The sequence below is a fragment of the Pleurodeles waltl genome, chromosome 2_1, assembly GCF_031143425.1.
Source record: "Pleurodeles waltl isolate 20211129_DDA chromosome 2_1, aPleWal1.hap1.20221129, whole genome shotgun sequence".
NCBI lineage: Eukaryota > Metazoa > Chordata > Amphibia > Caudata > Salamandridae > Pleurodeles > Pleurodeles waltl.
Window position 1 is genome coordinate 279,400,219 of NC_090438.1, and position 22,293 is coordinate 279,422,511.

General features: G+C 43.8%; 1 protein-coding gene across 4 annotated transcripts in view; it reads right to left on the bottom strand.

Moving 5' to 3' along the window:
• The window catches only part of ATP11C (ATPase phospholipid transporting 11C), a 589,522-nt gene that overhangs the window by 344,014 nt on the left and 223,215 nt on the right, over positions 1–22,293 (bottom strand). For all 4 annotated transcript variants that reach the window (XM_069212455.1, XM_069212454.1, XM_069212452.1 and 1 more), the window contains exon 3: positions 8,978–9,067. In XM_069212455.1, coding sequence (XP_069068556.1) covers positions 8,978–9,067 — 90 coding nt within the window. The remainder of the gene's footprint in view (positions 1–8,977; positions 9,068–22,293) is intronic.

Consider the following 22,293-nt stretch of genomic DNA (forward strand, 5'->3'; position numbering starts at 1 on the left):
TTCTAAACTGCTTGCATGTACTGGGGATCCCCACATTGCCCTCCTCTGTGTTTCCAGTGCAGGGTGCTTTTTGCTCACTCCACTTGTTCCTTTTGGTTCATCATACCCAGTGTCAATGTTCTGGATAGTTCATTTACATGGGGTGTCCCCTTTTATTCCTTGTTCGGCCACCCAGCTGGTCATGGCAGGGTTGTCGCATGGTGTTTCCCCGTCTCCAGGGATGATTCCAGTCTGTCATATTGTGGTAAGATGGGGAGATGGGTGGTGATGCTTATCTCAACCTAGTTTGGGGGGTTTGAGTGGGTCGTTTGTTCGGTTTATGGTTCTTTGTTTTGCTTGTTTTATCTTTTTCAGTTCCTGTCACAGGACTTTCTTCCTCCTGAATGCACCTTCTTACTAGGGATCATACAGCACATGCCTATCGCATACACTATTCACTCCCTACTGAAAACACTGCCACCTTAAATAGCATCACCTGGAACATTTGCGGCCTCAATGACCACACTAAAGCACACCTGATTCACCTTAACAGACACAACATTGACAAATGCTTCCTACAAAAGACTTACATGCACAGCCCATCAGCCCCAGGTCTGTGCACCCGGTGGTGTGGTGACACTTACAACTCCACTTACTCCAACTATGTTGTAGCATGTTGATTCTGGTGCATTTGGGACTCCCATGGCAAATGTCCCACTCCCCTATCGATCCGAACGGTTGATGTTATAATTGCAGGCTCCCTACACATGTGCCTAGTAATTCTGGCTGCTGTGTACAGTCCCAATATTGACAACACAGAGTTGTTCTCTGAAATATGGACACAAATAACCAGACTAGGTTCCCGTGCTAAACTATTGGTTGGCAAATTTAACGATGTAATGGACGACTGGTTGGATCATTCCAGCGTCTCTAAAAGCTTACATACACACACTGCACTGATGTCAGCACAATGGCACATGACAACTGTCTACAAGTTGTCTGGCACCTCGCACACCCTTACCTGAGCGTAGGCACCAGCCTTTCATCATTTCACAATGCATGGTCCAGGGCAGATTTTTAGTTGGTTCCAAAGATGTCTGGACCTGGACAGCCTGGGTGGCTCACCTGCAGCGCACCCTCTCAGATCATGCTTCGGTTTTGCTAATGCTTCAGGTTCCCCAGGCGACTCCCCGCGCCTTCACTTGGAGACTCCCAATGACAGCCCTGCGAGATTCAGTATTCCGAGAGGCAATTTGCAAAGAAAATTGTAGAACACCTTTGCTCATAATGTAGGCTTTGTAAAATCAACATATGTACTCTGTGAAGCTTTCAAAGTTGTAATATGGGGGCACCTGTATCGTACAGCAATTAGGGGTCCTGAAGACAATCCAGGGGACTCTGACCTGATTCGAGCAAGACATGCGAACTGTGGCGATACAACACTTCCATTCCAAGGATACAGACATCTTGGACAATATCCATGATAAACTGACTGTGTTCCAGGAGGCCCTCCATGAGACTTGCTATCTACACTGTGATGCAGAAGCTGGATGCTATGGGAAAGGGGACTGCCTGGGGCAAAACACTTGCAGGTCTCCTTTGCACTCCGCGTGCATCTCATTAAGTCGCTGAACTCCTTAACCCCATGGTCCCCATGCCTTAGTCATTAATGGTCCAGGAGACCCCATCCTCCGGGACAGGCTCAGGTGCTATGTCCCCACCCCCAAGACAAAGTGTTTTTCTGGTCCTGGTAGTGTGGACAGCAAAATATGTGTTTGCTCTCCCTTGGTGGGGGCATTTTTAAATCTTTTGCCAAGTGGAAGAAAACATCAAGTCCACTCCCAGTGGACATGAGCTTTGAAAATGTTCCCAACCGCTGGAGCAGACATTTGATCTGTTTCCCTGCCCACACGGATGAGAACAAGGAAACGGACCAAAATATTGCTCCTGCCCAGAGGAATCCGCTTTAGAAGCATGCTCCTGCTGCATGAGGGGAGCTGCTTGGTGCTGCAGGGGCCTTGGAGCTCCCCTCTGCAGCCCTCAAAGACAGTATGGTGGGTGCCCTTGGTGGGCACAAAGCCATCCACCTTTTAAAGAGGGACTTGGGGTCCCCAGGACTCAAATCGGTCCAGAGAGGAGGGCCATGTGCCCCCTCCCCCTAAAAGTTTCACCAGACCTTCAGATCCCTGGGGCCAAAATGGTGAAGTTGCTCCTCTTCCTTGAGGGGATGTGGCAGAGTGTAAAAAGTAGGCAGACTGATGGACTGGCCTACATGAAAAGGGAAAAATGACTTTCAGCAGGTTAAGGACAACTGGATGACAAAGCATAAAGCTCACTGGCCCTCCAGGCTATGTTATTTCCATCAGGAATGCCATCTTGTTAGTAAGAAGCCCAAGGGGACAATTATGTAATGGCTCAAAGGGAGTTTACATCAGAAAAGTTAGGACAAGATTAAGGTTCCACTGAGACGTGATGATGGGCGATGGTGGAATCATGTTCAAGAATCTATTTACAAATGAGGATCTGAAGACTGATCTGGGAACCGCAGAAAGGCTGAGATGGTAGAATTAACCCTTCAGGTTGCCCAGCGCAGAGCCCTGCTGGCTTTGAGAAAGGATAAAAAGAAAGACCTGAGAGAGGGCAGCAGAGTGAATGTCAACCGGCTTCTCAGCACACCATGCCCCAAAGGCAGGCATACACAGTCTTGGTAGAGAAACACCTGGCTGCCAAGATAACATTGCAGACTTCGGAGAGAAAGTCGAAAGCTGTCAATTGTTACAGCTCAAAGGTGGAGCATTGACAGGTTTGGGTCAGGTTTGGCTCAGCCCGTCAGCAATAGGGTGGCTTCATCCAATCGTTTTGCTTGCTTGCCTCAATCTTGTCTGGATTTTTGCTCTCTAGGCCTTAGGATTCTTGGTACTTTACCACTGTTAAAAATCACAAACGTGCTTGTACTTACTCTCCTAAACATGGTTTGAGTGGCATATACCTGATTGGCATATTTAATTTAAATGTAAGTCCCTTTTAGAATGGCATACCATATATCCAGGGCATGTAAATTAAATGCTACCAATGGACCTGCAACACTTATTGTGCCACCCACCTCAGCAGCACCTTAAAGCATGTCCCAGGCCTACAACTGCAGCAAGAATGCATTGTTACACTGCCATGTCGACTTGTCATTTAAAACCCCTTGCCAAGCCTTAAACCCCCTTTTATTACATACAGGTCACCCCAAAGGTAGGCTTTAGTTAGCCCATAGGGCAAGGTGCTGTGTAATTAAAAGGTAGGACATGTTCTAGCAGTGAAAAACTCCCAAATTAGTTTTGTCACTACTGTGAGGCCTATCCCTCCCATGGGATAACACTGGGGATTCCTTATTACATTTAATAAGCTGTAATCCCTAAACCATAGGTGGTCGATATGTCATGTATAAACTTGCACTAATAAACCCTATTTAATGGTAGCGTTGGATTTATCATTACAAGTTTGAAAATGCCACTGTTAGAAAGTTGCCATTTTCCTGCACTTAGCCCTTTGTGTTTGTAGCATGTCTTAGGTCACACGACTGGGTGTAACTGACAGTTGAGACTCTCTGAATTCACCTCAGATGTCACACAATAGTGGGATTAGCAGAGCCTGAATGGGCCATTAACTGACTTGATGGGGGCAGAGCTAAGCACAGCTCGACATACACATGAAGAGGCTAGACTAGGCCACCACACAGGAGGCATAACAACCCTATATTGTCAGTGCATCCAGCTAGGAGCCAGAGCAGGGGAGGCAGGAAACTCCTGGAGCTTCAAAGAACGCTTCTAGAAACTTCTTCCACCTTCCAGGAACAGGGCACTAGGGTAAAAAGCAGGGCTCTCACACTCCTCTTAAGTTCACTACTGGACCTGCAGAAGGCTCTCAGAGTACTGCTTGCTGCTGTGACCTGCTGTGCACTCTACCAGACTGCTTTGTGCCAGACGCCTACCTTGAACCTTCACAGGCTAGCCCCACTGTGAAGCCCTGCATCTTCACATGCACCCAGGACTTTAGAAGTGACGCTAAGAGCTGGTTTAGCTGACCTCCTGTTAAGAGCCACAGGGACATAACAGACTCCCACCATCTTAAACTCGCACCTGGACCCAGTTTGAGTGAGTCCTGAACCCCCAAAAGGTCTCCATCCACTCCTGCACCTTTGGTTGTCAGTCTAAAGGTAGTAATTTTCCAAAATAGAGGATTTGCTATTTTGAACCTTAAACTTTAATAATTCATAACTCCGGTTCTACTAATTGGATTGTGTCAAATAATTTATTAAAATGCTCTATTTTTCTAAATTGGTTTGGAATTTTTATTGTGTTGTGTTTTCAATGCATTACTGTTTGTTTGCTGCATAAATGCTTAATACACTGCCCCTAAGTTTAGCCTGACTGCTTTTTGTGCCAAGCCACTCAGGGTTAAGTACAGGTTAAATAAGTGACTCTTTGTGGCTCACCCTGCAAGAGTTTGTGGCTGTTGCTTGATCATAGCTCACACCCCAACCAACCAACCTTGCTGCTGCAACAGAAGATCCTCCCAAAGGGGCAGCCTGATTGGAAGACCGATTGCCATGCTCAATAAACTCAGGATACCAAACTCTTTGAGTGCAGCCTGGAGCCACAAGGATGACTTGGTCCCAGTCATTCCTGATTCTTGAGAACTCTGGAAAGTAGTGCTATGGACAGGAAGACGTACATGAGGCCTGAGCTCCACTTAAGACAAAAAGCCTTGGAAGCTTCTGCATGTATATCCACTGATATTGTACTTTCTTGTCAGTGGTGAACAGATTTAACCAAGGCTGTCCCCAATGCTGAAAGAGACCTTGCATCACCCAAGGATGGAGACAATGTTTGTGATCTACTAGGCATATTTGGCTGAGTTTGTCTGCCCTTGCTTTTCAGAGCGTCCACCAGGAGTTGAGCCAATAGGGAAATGCCCTGATGTTCCAACCATATCCAGAGACGCAGGGCTCTGGCAAAGGGTCCATGACCCACCCCACCCTGTTTGTTGAAACACTACATGGTGGTGGTGTTGTCCGTGAATACCTGCACTAACCTTCCCCTGATGGAGGGTAGAAAGGATTTCAATGCCAGCCAGATCACGCGGAGCTCCAGTAGGTTGATGTGAAGTCTGGATTCTGCCAGAGACCAGAGGCCTCTGATCTCCACCTTTCCCAGATGGCCACTGCATCCCAAGAGTGATGCTTCTGTCACTATTGTCAGATCTGGTTGGGGAAGGGAGAAGGGTCTGCACCTGACCCAATTGAGGTTTGTTAGCCACTACTGCAGACCTTTTGCAGTTACCTCTGGGATCTTGACCATGTTGGAGAGATTCCCCAGATGCTGTGCCCACTGGAACTTCAGGTCCCACTGCCGAGCCCACATATACTAGCAGTCATGTCCTACACGCAGGAGGCCATGAGGCCCAGCAGCCTCAGAGTCAGTCGCACAGAAATCCAGGACAGAGGTTGAATGATCGGTATCATAGCCTGAATATCCTTGACTGCCATTCAGAAGGATAGGCCAGAAACAGCACTGTGTCCAGAACAGCTCCAATAAAATGCAAAGTGCGAGAGGGAGTCCTGTGTGACTTCGGTACATGGAGAGTGAACCCCAGCCAGTGCAGGAAGTCCACCATAGTCACCCATGATCCCCGCAGATGAGCTGCAATCCGCCATCACCTTGGTGAACACCCGAGGTGCGCTGGTAAGGACAAAATGAGCAAACAAGTGCTTGTGGCCTATTGTGAACTGTAGGTAACAACTGTGGGCAGGTGGGACAGGAATGTTAAAGTACGTGTCCTGGAGGTCCAACGCTACCATCCAGTCACCCAGGTCCAAGACAGGACTTGAGAGAGCGTGAGAATTTTGAACTTCTTTTTTAGGAAGAAAATGAGAGGGCACAGATCTAGGATAGGATAGGATGAAGGCCTCTGCCCTTCTTGGGTACCAGAAAGTATCGGGAATAGCAACCACAACCTACTTCTGGCATTGGCACCCTTTCTATGGCTTCCTTTGCCAAGAGAGCTGTCACTTCCTGGCAGAACAAAGTGAAAAGGTCCTCCATCAGCCTTTCTCAAGTGGATGGCATGGGTGTAGGGGTGGTCACAAAGGGGGGAGTAGCCCCGTCGGACAATTCGAAAAACCCATGGGTTTGTTTTAGACCTCCAGTGGAATAGGTGTCGCCCTATGCTGCCTTCCATTGGGTGGGGCTTGGAGGCTGTGGCTGCTTGAGGGGTCGGGAAGTGGAGGAGCTGTGCGACCGCTGGCTGCCCGACCCACAGGGTCTATGGGTACTGCTTCCTCTGCCGTGAAGAGGCTGGGAAACATGTGTGCAGTGGTGACTGTGTGGCTAAAGACATGGTGGCCACGAAAGTAGCAAAAGGTGGACTAGGTTGGCAGGGGACCATGGAAAGACCCAGTGACGGGGTCATAATTCTGCTATCCTTGAAGGTCTCCAGCGCTGAGTCTCCGAAGAGACGGGAGGACTCAAAGGGCATTTCCATAAACAATGCTTGAACATCCCTGGAAAAGCCAGTTGTTCTCAGCCAAGTGTGGCACCGTATGCCCACCAACGAAGAGACCACTCTGCCTGGTGAGTCGGTCATATCCAGCCCACAATGAATTGTGAACTTCGCTGCACCTCTCCCATCAGAGGGAGCTTGGGAGAGTATGGCCCGAGCCTCCTCCTGGACCACGGGCAATACCTGCACGACCGAACACCAAAGAGCTTGGGAGTAATGGCCCAAAAGGCATGTGGTGTCCACGCAACACAGTGGTAGGATGGTGGAAGAAAACTTTTTCCTTCCTATGGTGTCCAGCCTCTTGGATTTCCTATCCAGTGGAGTGTTAGGGAATGCACCTGGATTCACATGGGAAGTAGAGGCTTGGACCACCAGGGGCTCCGGGGTAGAGTGCTGCATGGGGAAGTTGGGGTCCCTGGGGCAGGGCGGTGGTGGCAGGCAATTGTCCTGTTCAAAGGAGCCCTTGTGCAGGGTGTGGATCAAGTCCCCAGCAGGACGTCCTTGGGAGAAGCAGGTCTGAGGGACTCACTCTAGCTGAAGCACCTCAGTCAAGACATTAGTCTTGACTGCCAATAGGGGAGGTTAAGGTCCAGGACCCTTCTAACCACCACAGCGAATGAGGCTCTCTCCTCTGTGGCCATAATAGGAAGACAGACCATGCCAGTATCTGGAGATGTCCAGTCCACTAGCTTTCACTAATTCCTCACACCAGTCCATGTTGGGGGTCTAGGGGCTGGTATTCTTCAGGATCCAACAATCCCTCCCAATCCTCCCCAAGTCCCAGTCTAACTGAACAGGGCTCAGGTCCGGCCTGGAAGGGAGGGCTCCAGTTGGTGCCAGAAATGACATCAGACAACGCTCCCCCAGCTCTGTGTCGGAGTCAGGGATAAGAATGGGGACAGCGCTGCCAGAGGGCACCGGGAGTGTCAGCATTGAACCTGAGCCAGGGAAGCTTGAGATGGTACCACCGTTGCCAGTCCCGATCCTTCTGTGGATTCTAGGGGCCCGACTGGAGAGGGGCATGAAACTGCTGGCTGAGAACCAGTGAGGGCCCCTCCCATGCACCTAGGGCCCAAAGGCACACCAGATATGAGGTGCCTGGCCTCATACACCTTGCAGTGTTGGGCAGTGGTCACTCTAGCTCCCGGAAACTTGGGGAGGTGCAGAGATGGCCCAGGCACAGGCTCAACCACCGAGCCAGGCCTAGAAGACAACACTCCCTTGTCTTGTCAGACAACTTAGACAGATGTGGTGAAGTCAAAGACTTTTTTGACTTCTTAATCTTCTTGCACTTATGGGATTTACCCGAAGACGACTTCAGATGCAACGAGGATATTGGGCTGCACGACCAATCCCAGGACCATCTCTTAACCAGGATTGAGACTGTTGCGGTGTTACGTGCCAAGCAGCAAGGGTCTTGAGGAAGCGCTCCCTCAAGACAGTGGGGTGCAAGTCACAGCAGTCCATGCAGCTCTTCACATCGTGGTTGCGCTTTAGGTACGACAGGCAAACAAGGTGCGAGTCAGTCACCAACATCTGTAGAAGCAGCACAACTTGGAGCATACCTTCCTAGCTGACCTCCTTGCCACACCAGGAGAAGATTCTAAAAAAGGCTTTGACAAAAAGTCAAAAAAGGTCAGTCAAAAATTGACTCTGGGTAGCTCTCTCCAGATCTGCACTGACTAGCGCGGAAAGAAAAGAACTGACATCAACGCGCTGGAGGAGCCCCTGTATTGGCATGTGGGGCAAAACAATGCCACATACCAGTGTGCAGAGGTACTGCTCACTAAACATTTCAGGGTCCAGTAGGACGCCTGGGGATAAATCTAAGGTAAGGAATCTGCAATAAGAAGCCTATCCGATTACCCTGTAATTTCTGGGTTCATCTCACTTTTGTGTCAATGAAGTTGTGACGTGCATGTTGCTTACTACATAGCAGCAAACCTCCATTTATTTTGAGTAGCATTTACTATCCACCAATTGCTGATGAATATGATGAAAGACACTTTCAATCAACCAATGAATGATACTAAAATATCAATCACAAGTTGCCCCACTGTGGAAAATACATGATCTTTATGATACGGATAACTAAAATGTAATATGGAAACCAAACAAATATTAAATAGCATAGAATAAAGCGTGCATGGTCCACCGGCGACAAGCAACTTAGACTGCAAAAAACAACCACTGAGAGACTCGGAACTTCTACGCTAACGTGAGAAAAATGCAGATAAAATATTTAACGTCTGTCATTTGACTAAAATGTATTTTCAGGGTAGATCCCGTCTGAAGAAAGAGAGTAATTCAGAGTTTTGAGTCCCGTGAGAGACAACTGAATACTGAGGACAACATTACATGTTAGTTAGGCACTTTATTGAAACATCTTACAAAAAGAAAAGATTTGTAAAGTGGTTTATTAGTTCTCACTTAAAACATCTGTTCTTACCTGTACGAGGAAAATTATTAGAAAGTAAAAATTTGCAATTCTTCTGAACTGCTCGAAGAGGTTCTTCGGAATGAAGTTCCATATTGTATACTGCAGAAAAAGATAAAAGGGAAACACGTCACCTATCAGTTAAAAATACTCTCTCCGTTCTACAGTAAAAAAAAGACGCAAAGTAAATCAAAGTAAGTCACACAAACCAAAAAAGGAGCTAAACATCGCATAAGAAATATAGTTACACTTAGGAAGATGGACACGATCAAGTTTCAGAGTGCATGATTAAAAGTTATGGGACCGTAAAACATAGCTTTGGTTCCCAATTCAGATTCAGCACTTGTTGTTACCTTAAAACCTGGATATATTGTAACACCTCACAAGAGCTACCTCTGTCTGGACAAAGGCCTCTTGCCATGGGATAAGAAAGGGCTGATCTCAGTACTGTGAGGAAGTCTGTGCGTTGCCCCACCAGGAATAAAATGCAGACATGCTGAGCTTCTGGGTCGAGGTAGAACACAAGCCAGCCTGCTGCTGCTGCTGGGCCACTGCACTGCAAGGGTGATGCTGCCCTCCAACCCCAAACTGTGGTTTAAGGCAACGTTTTGGTGTTTTGGGCCTGTATTTCCACGTGGAAATGCATACACACCACACCTGAAGAAGCCTTAATGGTACTGGAGAAGGATGGAGGATGTTCCCACAAAAATTAAGAGACTAAAATGTAGGCTGAAGAGACCGAGTGTGCTCAACAGGGAGAGTCACAACTGAGCTCACCAGGTCATTTCTAAACGGTTCTTGGTTCTTTAATAAAAAGTAGTGACGGCTTCTTGGCAGGGACAGTTCTTCCGTAAGACATAATTACTAAATCTATGCCTGAAATGGCCTTTTTTCATTAACGAAGAGCTCTCTAGGAGGCAATATTCTGTGCTAAAACTGCTTGCAGTGGTGCTGCTCTGGCACTCAGTTGCATCACCTCTTCCCTGGCACTCAGTTGCCTCACCTCTTCCCTGGCACTCAGTTGCCTCACCTCTTCCCTCTTTAGGCTGGCCGAGAGCTTCCAACCAGGCACTGTTCGCAGCGGAAGAGCAGCAGAGCTTTAGCACTAGCTCGGTGCTAGTCTTAAGAAAAGGGATAACACACGGTTCCATATTTAAGAAGCACCACCGGAGGGTCAATGCAGATCTAACCTGATGGAGATCTTGCAAGTGCTGGAATCGGGCTCTATGTTACATGACCAATCCTAGAGAACAGGGCATTACACCAATCCTAAGAAAAGAGGAGCGGCATGGCGGAGCAGGTACGTTTTTATTATTATTTGTTTATTTTTATTAAATGCCCCCCTAGCGAGCCGCAACTGGATACCAAGGTGCCTGTATGTCAGAGAGGGTGTTGTACCATGAGGGGGAGCATGTAAGCACTTCACAGAGGCGGGCGGATAAGTGTAATTCAAGTATTTATTAGAGAAAGAGCAACTTCCTAAGACCTGTATTCACTCAACTCCCAACCACTCTCTGCCTTCGTTCCCGAATGTGGCGTCCGGTTACCATAGCGATAGTAACCTAGACATCTCCTCTCTTTGATAACATTAATAATGCTGTGTAAATATTTTAGATTCAGCAAAAGTTATTCATGCTACAAGTATCCCTATCACTAAGCTTAAAACTATACCATTGTGAGAAAACACCATTGTAACATTCCAGAACGCAACCTCCCCTTACATTTCACATAACAAACCTTTCACATAACAAAATCTTTGAATTTCTTAGATAATATAACCTCTTTTCCAGTTGTTTTACTAAAATGAGTACCAAGTACATCTGTAGGTTGTGGTAAATTATCATAAGTATCCACCTGAACACTTGGAGCCGTGGTCCTAGATTCAGGTGTGCATCCATGTTGTGTATCTTCATTTATAATGTCTTCCCGCAGCCAGCTAATGTTATCACTCCGTAAATTCCCCTTCTAATGGAATTCTTGCACCATCAAATCATCACACTTAGTATGGCACTTTGGCAGAATGTTTTTAACTCAACAAGGCTGACTTATTGTACACTTCACACTCTCCTAAAGGAACTCAAAATTTGCTGTATGCTTTCTTAGTCCTATGACCCAGTTTCACCTTAACCCAATCACCTCGAGAGAAACATACATCCTTAACACTGTGTTTTTTATCAAACTGCTTTTTGTACTCTTCTTACATTTTCCTCAGGTTGCTCTTAACCACTGAGGGTGACCATTTACTACATATTTTTTTGTTTTTTGCCAAATTACAATATTTTTCATAAAAGGGTATCTACTTCTTAAAACCCTGAAAGGGCTACACCCAATCCCAGTTGGGGTTATCCTGTATGCCCAAATAGTTCTAGACAGTTCCTTCTCCCAATCCTACCCCCCCAGCAATGGCAGCCTGTACAATGCCCATAATTACTCAGTTAAATAGTTCTATAATGCCATTCCCAGCCAGATGATGAACTGGAGATTTTTTTGGCAATGATTCCATTCCTTCTCATGAACGTAACCACATTCTCAGAGATGAATTGTTGACCATTGTCACAAAGCACATATTTGGGAATACCTTCTCTTAAAAAAAACTCTTTAGGAAATTGACAATATCTTCTCCCCGAATCTGTTACCATAATCTCGGGCCACCTGGAATAGTTGTCCACGGCAACTATAATGTATTTAGCAATCTCTGAATCATTCATAATGGGTCCCAATAAGTTTATAATAACTTCTTCCCATGGGTGTTCTGGAAGTGTGCATTCTCCCATGGAAGGCCTGAACAGAGTGGAATTTATCAGCATTGGAGCAAATTATACAATTCTTTACAAATCTTTCAATTGCAACGTCCTTACCAGGCCACCAGTACAATGACTTCATTATTTTTTCAATTTCACGTTCCTTGAATGTCCTTCATGATTCAGTTCTAAAATCCTCAATCTCAATCCCTCTGGAGGAACCAATCTTTCATTTCTGAAAATATACCCTGCTTCACTTACAGAACGATTGTTTTTAATCTCCCAATACTTCTTGCACTCCTCCAGTAGTCTGTCCTTTGCATTCCACCCTTTGACAATAAATTGCTTAATTATATTCAAATTATCATCTTTTTCATATTCTGCATCACACTGTTCCTCTAAAATGGCCCTGTGACCATCATTCATCACAGCCACATTGTAATCATCCCATTCTGTCTCAATCTCCTCTATAGGTAATGGAGCTCGACTTAAATAGTCTGAAATTTTGGTCAACCTGCCCGGTAATTATACTAAATTGTATACATAATCCAATAACTTCAAAGTCATCCTTGCAATATGTGGTGTTGCTTTGAAATCCCCCCTGAAGTAAGAACTTTCACCAAGGGTTTGTGATCAGTCCTTAATGTAAATATTGGTCCCCAAATCTACTGTCTAAATTTTTCCATTGCCCAGACTGCAGCTAACATCTCCCTTTCTATCACAGAAAATGTATTTTCTGCAGGTGCAAGTGAATGGGAAGCATTTGCTACTGTGTACTCACTGTCATTCCCCGATGTCTGGGTAAGTACTGCACCTAGGCCCTTTCCGCTAGCGTACGTTGTAATTATGCTATACCCACCAATTTTAAACCCTTGTAAAGGACCTGCTCTACAAATGTCTCATTTGATATTTTCAAAATCCATTTGTAATTGCTCATCCCAATTGAAGCCTTGCCTAACTTTAAGCAACTGTCTCAATTTGTATGTTTTCATGACAAAGATCTCCACAAACTTAGCATAAAACTCTGTAAGACCTAAAAAGAATCTCACTTCATCCTTTGATGTAGGTGCGGGTGAGTCACTAATTGCTTTAATAATATCCTTCTTAGGCGTGATACCCTCACAGCTCACTTCGTGACCCAGGTAAGATACCGATTGCATTGCAAATTTACACTTCCTTAATTCTGCCGTTAATCAAACCTTGTTTAGTTTCTCCAATAACCAACTTGAGCTTTTGATCATGTTCTTCTCTACTGTGGCCCATAATTAATATGTCATCTTGGAAATTTACCCATTCCTTTAAATAGTCTGGACATCAGCCGCTGGAGTACATCTGCTGCTGATGCCAATACAAACGGCATTCTTACAAATCTATAACACCCAAAAGGGGTGATGAACGCTGTCAGATCCCTGCTGGATTCATGTAACTAGACTTGGTGGTATGCTGAAGTTAGATCTATTGTAGAGAACCACTTTGGCCTCTGGATTGAGACAACACCTCATTAATTTTAGGTACAGGAAACCTGTTGATGATAATGTATATGTTTAACTCTCTCAAATCAATGCAAAGGCGCAACTGTCCATCTGCTTTACAAGCTACCACCAACTGGGCCAAACATTCAGCGCTTTCTATAGGTTCAATGATCCCTTTAGATTCCAACGCTTCCAATTCCAATTCATTCAAAACATCACCTCTTATGCTAATAGGTATATTCCTCACTTTGTGACACACAGGAATAACACCCTCCTTTAATTTAATTTTATGTGTGAACCCTTTTAATCTCCCCACAGTGCCAGAGAATAAATTTGGAAATGGTTCCATAACCATTCCTTCAACGTTTGACTTTGAATACTTGATGACCATCACTTGGTCTAACAATACCCAAAGCTCCTTGCTCTATCCAACCAAGAACTGATGGACCTTTCTCTGAAATGTATAACTTCCCTGTTCTTGAATTTGAAACTTACTTTTTTAAACCCCACCAAAGGAATCTTTTCACCCGTAAAGGTGACAGGATGTATGTCTGTAGGGTGCAATTGTTCTCCCGAAACAGCTGCCAATTCTTCCTTCCATACTGATCGCTGAATAATTGAGTAAGGAGCCCCAAAGTCCACAACCACCTGAATGTTAACCCCATTTATGCCTATGCCACACTTTGGTTTCTTCTAAGAATTACAAGTGACATACAAAATTGTATCACCATCACCAATACTCAAAATACTTTCATCACTCATGGAATCACGTTCATCTGTTCCATCCCCACTTAATACACCTTTTACTCTACAATTATTTGTACTTTTCTTTTTTCTGCACATCCTTTCGTAATGTCCCACAATTCCACAAAATGTACATTTAATTCACATTGCAGGGCAGCTTTTATTGCATGCAAACTGTCCCTTATTGCCACACCTAAATACACAGGACCTTTGTCAGGTTGTATGACTTATTTTGCAAATTGCTTCCTCCCCATTCTTATTTTTAAAAACTACATTTGCACACATCTTTTGGACATTTCCGCTTTTTAAACAATTACTACCACCTCATTTAGAGATGATTCGCCACACACCCACAATTTCTCTTGTATACTTGTGTTGTTGGAAGGCATAACCACTTGGTCTCTGATTAGGTCAACATGCAATACGCCAACTTTACAATTGATGGCCAATATTTTTAAGGCCGAAACATAATCAATAGTTGTTTCTTTTGGAAGAATGCATATCTGTCAATTGCTACACAGACTGTAGGTTGGTGGTACAAGTTTAAATCATCCAATGCGTCTTTAAATATATCTGTGTCTCCAGTTGGTTTATCCTTTTTCTCCATCTGATTATAAATGCATAAGCCTTCAGGACCCAGACAGTGCAATAAAATCTTTTTTTCCCTGGACGGAGTAAACAGTTCTTCATTTTCATCCTCTAATGCATACAAGTAATTTAAAAAATACTATTTTCAGTCTGTCCATTTAAGTGAAGGTTCTCCTGGTTTAAGACGAAATGGTACTGGAGAAGTTAATCAGCAGGCTTGGGCACACATTTTCTTCACTTAAATCTCAACACTTCCTTTAATGTTTTGTAAATAATAGTGTGCTCAAATAAACCTCAGATCTTCCTTTACAGCTGTAAAAATTAAATTGTGTATATCACAACTTAATTTGCTGCCGTAAACACACTTCTTCTTAAGTTATTCTTTTTTTTCAACAAACTAAACATTGCTTCCATCGAAGAAATACAATAATAATTGTGCCGTAATTGTTCAGTATGGGATGCACGTCGTCCCAACCTAAAATGTCCAGGGTGCAAGCGTGCCTCCTACGTAGACGCACGTAATGCGTCAATGACAAAGTGAATCAGTACCAACATGCAGCGCAAGCTCGTAGCACATGAAGCAGCGTAGCGCGAGCTTCTCTGTTTCAAGTCCAGTAGCGACCCAACTATCGCAAGCTCGTAGCGCGTTAAGGTAAGACCAATATTTTCGGGGGAAAAGAAAATATACCTTAACAGCCCGAGATCTAAGGGGTCTACTACAGTTGCGTTTCATTGTTTATTTCTGTGTTCACTGCAGCCAATGAGGTATCCACTGAAGAAACATTCCAATTCCCCTCTTTCCATGTTGCCGCTGCACTCCAATTTCTAGGTGCTCACTTCTCTTGAAGTATCAATCATCCAGTCTCGTCGCCATTCTGTAAGCACTTCACAGAGGCGGATAAGGGTAATTCAAGTATTTATTAGAGAGAGAGCAACTTCCTACGACCAGTCTTCACTCCACTCCCAAACGCTCTCTGCCTTCGTTCCTGAACATGGCGCCCGGTTACTATAGAAATAGTAACCTAGACACCACACAGCACACCAGGAACAGCCCTTAAACAATGGGTGGTGGGAGCCTGCAGTGCAGTAGCACCAGCTCAATCTCACCTCATGGTTCACAGAGCAGTACTGGGGCCAAAAGGATTTTACTCACAAGAAGAATGTATCCTGCTAACTTATAATGGAAGCCTAATTTAGGTGGGCATTCGGGTGGGAAAACATAATGAATTCAGGAATTGATTATATCAAATTTTGCTCCAGTATGTTGAAGAGTAACATTCATACTGCAAATCAAGAAACATACTCGGCTACTGCAACAGTTTGGATTGTTATTTATACAAACGTGATGCATAGAATCAAAACAACTGGATTAAGGAACTGAAATATTTTAAGACGAGGTAACACCCAATGCCATTAGGTAACTAAACATGGGGTTATTCGTGCAATACTTCTGATATCGGAACCCAGACTACCAAAAGAATGCACCGGAGCAGCTCTATTAACCAGGGCCTCTGGGATTATATGATTTTGTGGCTGTGGCGTTTTCTGTTTAATTATGGATTTGTTGCACTTTTCACATAATTCATCATCTTATGCCTAGTCTGCAGATTTTACAAAAAAATATGTTTCTAGCTGATACGGATCAAAAGTTACTGATAATGCTACCACACGTGCATCTGCGTGGTGGGGGGAGTCGCAAAATGTGGGTTGCAAAAAAAATCATGGGGGTTGTATGGTCATATCTGTACTCTATTCGAACACTCCCCTTGGGCTGTCCGGCCCTTTTCCCTCGAATTGCTGTCTTGCTGTATTTGAAAAAACTGAAAATAAAAGTTTTAAAAAAATCTTTGATTTCCTTCTTCTTCTTGAGTTCACCAATCTGCGAGGCCAGAGCAACATTTCTGCTTCTCAATGTGCTTCCCCATCTCGAATCAGTGGTAAAAAATGAGATTGAGCTTGAGGTTGAAAAGCCAGTGGGGGCAGGGGTTCATGGGTGCCCCAGAGTGGATGGAGATGACACGATGGCTGCGGTGGTCTGTGAGGTAATCAGGGACCAGGAGGCTATCATTTGGCTGGTGTTCGCTGCTGGAGAGATGTTGTCCAGGCTGGAGGTGGAGGGTTGGGGGCCAAAATTGTTGTATATGGTGATGATTTTGCTGTGGAAGTACTCTGAAAGGGTATGGCAGAGTTCTTGGGATGGGTGGATGGTGATCTCTGTGGCTATCGGGTTAGAGAATTCCTTTGTGATTCTGAAGAATTCTTTCATGTGGTTGGATGTGGTGTCAATGTGGGCAGTGATTAATGCTCTTTTTGCCTCCTTGATGCGGTGGTGATAGTTGTTCAGGGCTGTCTTGCAGGAGGCTCTGTCTGAGGGGTCCTTGGTCACGTGCCATTGTTTCTCGAGTCTGTGGCAGTCACATTTGGAGTTTGAGCTCTGGAGTGTGCCATCTCGCTGGTGTGGAGGTTTGTTGGTTTTAGTTGGTTTCAGCGAGGCGACTGTCAGCGGATTTGGTGATCCAGGTGGTGGAGTGTTGGACGGTTTGGTCACAGTCTATCATGGACTCGGTTTGTGCTGTGCCTAGGGCCTCTGCCCCAAGGGTTTCGGTTACCCTGCCCCAGCTTCAGTGGGGGGTGCTTGGAGGTGGTTTGCTGGGAATTGGAGATGGTAAAGTGGACAATTACGTGGTCGGTCCAGGTGAGTTCAGTCACGTGGGTGAAACTGATTCTGTCAGTAGGAGTGAAGATGGCATCATGAGTGCACGAAATAACTTGCTTTCCATTAAAAATATAAATGTGATCCCATGCACCACAGAAATATTCTACTGAGAGTCAACCAATACTTAGATCCTCTTCAAGGCCACTTCTGTGCCTGCCACATTTTATACGATCACAGATTAAAGCACTGCTCGATGTTCGTGCATCCAAGTGAGAGCAGCATGCCAGAACCTATGTTTCTCACAGGCCCAAGTATTGCTTGCCTATATCTGACATGCAGGCCTCAGTACCACTAAAGCAAACATGGAGGAACAAGGCTAAAGAAAAAATAATAAACAAATAAAAGGAAAAGCATGCAAGCCCGGCAGCACCAAAAGTAGCGCACTCCTTTGATGCCACACTTAAACAAAAACAAAAATTAATATAAATCTAAGTTCTACAGATCTCTCTTTGTGGACACAGCCCACCAGAAATCACAATCAGATTCTCGGGCCCAAGCCCTGGAATCTTTACAGAAAAAAGTTTTCAGGCCACTGTACCACAACAAAAAAATCAACTTATTTCCACAGGAGCAGCACAATGGGAAGAGAAAGTCACTCAGCAACTCCATATATTAAAAACAGGTTGACCTATGGGGGTATTCCCTTTTAATTGTTAAAAGAAGTGAGTATTGTTGAAACAAAGTTACTTGGGGGGGGGGGGGCATCCTGAATATCAACGCCATAATATAGAGGACAAAATATTGATAATAAAATATGAACAAGTAAGACAAAGTTTTATGTACCTAACCAACATCTATGTACCTTGATAAAATATATATCTTCTAGGTATGTTGATGTAGAGCTACGAATAGTAAATCTATACTTCCTTAAATGCACTTAACTTTCGATATTTTGTCCCTCTATAGTCTGTCCTCGCTATTTTTGTGACACAATATTTTGGGATATATATTTAGTACTCAGTGTGTATCTAGTTTGTCGTCATGTCAGTGGAATTTACCCAAATTGATTATTGGGTGGGTAAATAAAAATGCCAGAGGTGCAATGCCGATGTATTAAATGGATAAATGTAAACTTGCACTTCCATAAACTATTAGCTAAGTAGCCACACAAAACAACACCCTCGCTTACAAACTTTAGCATTATAGTACTGGCAAATGCTTCATTGTCTCACTATTTCCATTAGTGATTCTCACTCCATGAGTTGTTAACTCTCATTTTGATGATATGAACAGTTACTGGCATAGCAGTTATGAATGGAAGCACGAAAATACATTCTAAACAAGCATTTGCAATGCAATCGGTCTTGCATTTGTTGAGTTAAATCTTATGGCGCTGTAAATTCATAACTGGACTTTTCTTGGTACATAAATTGGTCAACCCTGCCTCATAATTTGGTCTTCTTGTGCCACATTATTCCAGTGTCCCTGCATATAACTAAAGCACTTCCATTTACCTTCTTCCTCTATTTGCAGCCAAAAATGAAAATGTTGTCATTTAGCATCCTAATTTAAATCTGCCATGCCAATTCCACTAGAATACCACTTTCACCAACCCACCATCAGAGTTGCTGGCTGGCTAACACAATTCTCAAAACAAGACAGCCACAAATGAGTAGCAAGAGAAATAAACATATCAAGAGTATTCAAACAGTCATAGTATAATATGGATGTTAAGTTGGCCTGAATCATGGTCATAACTTCAATAAGGAGAGATTAATAAACATATACAATTATAATATAAACCCAACAAAAACCTTTATCAAAAATAAATGTTTGGCACTAGAATGTAATGCTCGGAAAAGCCACTAGAGGACACCACAATGTAAATACCATTTGTAAAAAACATGGTCATGTTACCATATAGTTAGCCCCTAGAGGGCATAACCACATGAAAAGAAAATGACTGAAAGTATTGCAGTGTAACCATATATGTAGCCCCTAGGGCATAGCGCATTACACATTGTAAGGTCTAGCAGGCCTACTGCAATGATATTACAAACAAGACCCTTAAATCACAAACTACTGTCAGTGGTAAAACACTAGTTCCAGCCATGAGAGAGATTAAAAAGACACTGAATGGAGGAAGGGGTTAATATGTTGTGGCCCCCACTAACCTAGTGTTGGGTTCCAGAGATAATCTAGACAGAAAAAGCAGGCTGTGGTGAACGTTTTGAAGGTGATCCCATTGTCCTAGGACCACCACAGGCTGAGTTATGAGCAAAAATGTTTTGTAAAAGAATGTCCTGCAAAGCATTATGGGATGACCAAGTGCAGCAAATATTGTAGTGTTTTGACTGTAATGCTCAGAGCAGCCCCTAAAGGACACCACAATAAAAATATCATTTGTAAGAAACATTGTCACGTAACCATATACTTAGCCCCTAGAGGACATAACGACATGAAAATAGAATAGCACAAAGCAATGTAGTACAACAACATATTTAGCCCCTAGAGGGGGCGTAATGCCTTACACATTTTCAGGCCTAACAGAAGTACTGCAATACTAAGGCCCTTGCAACACAAACTACTCCAAGCTGTAAAATAAAAGTTCCAGCCATAAAAGAGCTTTAAAAAAAAAACACTGAATGGTGGGAGGGGTTATTATTTTGGGGTCTCCACTTACCTAGTGTGGGGACCAAGAGATGACCTAAACAGAAAGTGTGTGTCATGCAGAATGTTTTGATGGTGGTTCCATTGTCCTAGGACCACCTCAGGCTGAGTTATGGGCAAAGTGTTTTGGAAACACATGCGCCGGGAGAGCTGAGTTGCGAATTTCTATGTTTTTTTTAGTAAAGCATTTATCATTTATTAGTGTTTTTGGGAAAGCTCTGAAGCGTGAAGGGGGGCCAAAAGAAATGACTCTTATTAGGTAACAATGTGAACAATATGACTAGCGTTCCAATACCGCTGATGGAGCTTGAGCTGTTGGCCATGTTTCACCCACACTGAAGTATATTGGCAATCGTGCAATTATCCATGTAACAGGGTCATTCTCAAGGCAGTAACAAATCCACCCCAAGACAAGACAAACGTAAAGCAATCCCCAATGACATCAAGGGACTGTGGAAAGGAAACCCCACAAAAGAGTTAAAGTGATGCCGTGAGGTGGGCATAGTTAAAAGCTCACACTACGTACAACAGGTCAAATCGCTTGCACGCTTGACCTAATCAAAAGGACTCAATTCTTCTTTTTCCGTTCTTGAAAATAAATACATAGAGGGAAACAAGGCGTGTTAGCTATTTATGAGCAAAAATCAATAGAAATACAAAACAAATAAAAAGTATTTTCTATTTGCATGAATCATGCAAAACTAGCAACCCTTTACACAAAAACATTTAATGAGCTTAGCTTACCAGAACTGTTTTTGTCCTTGAGCTTCAGAGCCTTTACGCTTGAATTTCTACTTCTCGCAAACAGTTGCAAGTCTAGAAGTCCCATGCACCACACAGGGTACTTTTGTGTATGTTATGTGCAAAGATATACCATGAATGGAGCAAGCACTACTAAATGAAACCTAAAAGGTAATATTGTAGGGGGAAAATGTTGGGCACTGTAAACCCATGAATCTTTTATATTATGAATCCCCGAGTTACAATAGTTAAGAACCCTTCTGTGCTCTTGCATCTGGCTTTCCATCCCCAGAATTATCATAGAGATTATCAAGCAAGAAACATTCGTGGGATAGTGACCTGACAGGAAACGGGAAAATACATTACAAAGACGATTATATGAAGTTGAGTCTTTTCGCTGATTTTTGTAGCTGGGAATGTATTGACAGATTATAAGTGAGGCATCTCAGGTGACCCCTTAAATACCTCAAAATGACCGTTTGATTGTGTAAACAACAGAAGTTGTCTTTTTTCTAGTGAAGCTGTCATGACGTCATTCAGTGAGCATCGGTGGCACACACTGAAATCCAGAGAGAAGCAGAAATGTGGACATCATTCCCACGGTGTCCATTTCTAAAATAATTCTCACAGTGAAAATTAATGAAGCTACATTTCTTGGTGTAATCACTGTGAATCTCAGCACATGCCCAAAATCCACCTCAGGAGATGGACCCCGACACCTGAATGCAGGTAATGTAGAGAACAGAGGAATATGAATGCCCTGGTTTAAATGAAAATATCGAGGCTTCGAGTATGAGGTACACAACACGCAAATCAGGGAGGAAATAATACAAATACCAACAAATTACATACCAAAATAATCAACCTCAGGACATTTTATAAAAAGTAATTTATTTTTCAATCAATTTTTTCCATCCCAAAAAATTTCCCCATAATCAAGAACATTTTTAACATTGGTTATATCACAACATTCCATTTGTGGTATAAATGTTGATCCAACCATCACGCGCTCTTACTTGGCAGTGTCAGGCATCTATTTCGATGTTGGCAGTCAAGTTCGGTATTGATATCCAATTTAGATGTTAGCAGCCAACATGTGTTTTGCAAGAACCCACGCTTCTTTATGGCAGAAAATTATTGATAATACGTTGCTCGAACCTCTCTGTACAATTTTAAGGGTTTTCTTCAAATGCCGGTTACCCATTTATTTGCAACGCTGATCACACCTTTAAATTTCTCCAAAATAGCTACTGAAAAGCCACTTTAAAATTCAGAAGGACGGCACACGTCGACACATTGTCAAGTTGTGCTTATCGGTATTCTAATGGGTATTTGTTTGAATGACGGAAACCTCTATCTCACTGGTTAACACAAGCCCTGTGATTTCAAAATATGCAGGCAGATAAGCTGGACTGAGCTGTTGGCACCGTTACAGGAGGCCTCTGCAAACACCCCATCTCTGATAGTTGTGGAAACTGTCCTGAAGAAACTCCGCGAGGGTCTACAACCCGAAGACCAACCCCCTTAGTACTCCGAATGGGTTGTTCCGTGATTGCACAACACCCTCAGCCTGTGATCAGCGCTCCTATCTGACCGCCACGCTCCCTCTAACCAGACCCAGGTACACTCATGTCTGCTCTCAGTTGTATTAACTCTGTCACAAATGACGGGGGCAGGACCGTTAAAATCTTAATGGTTGTAATCAGTTACGTTCTA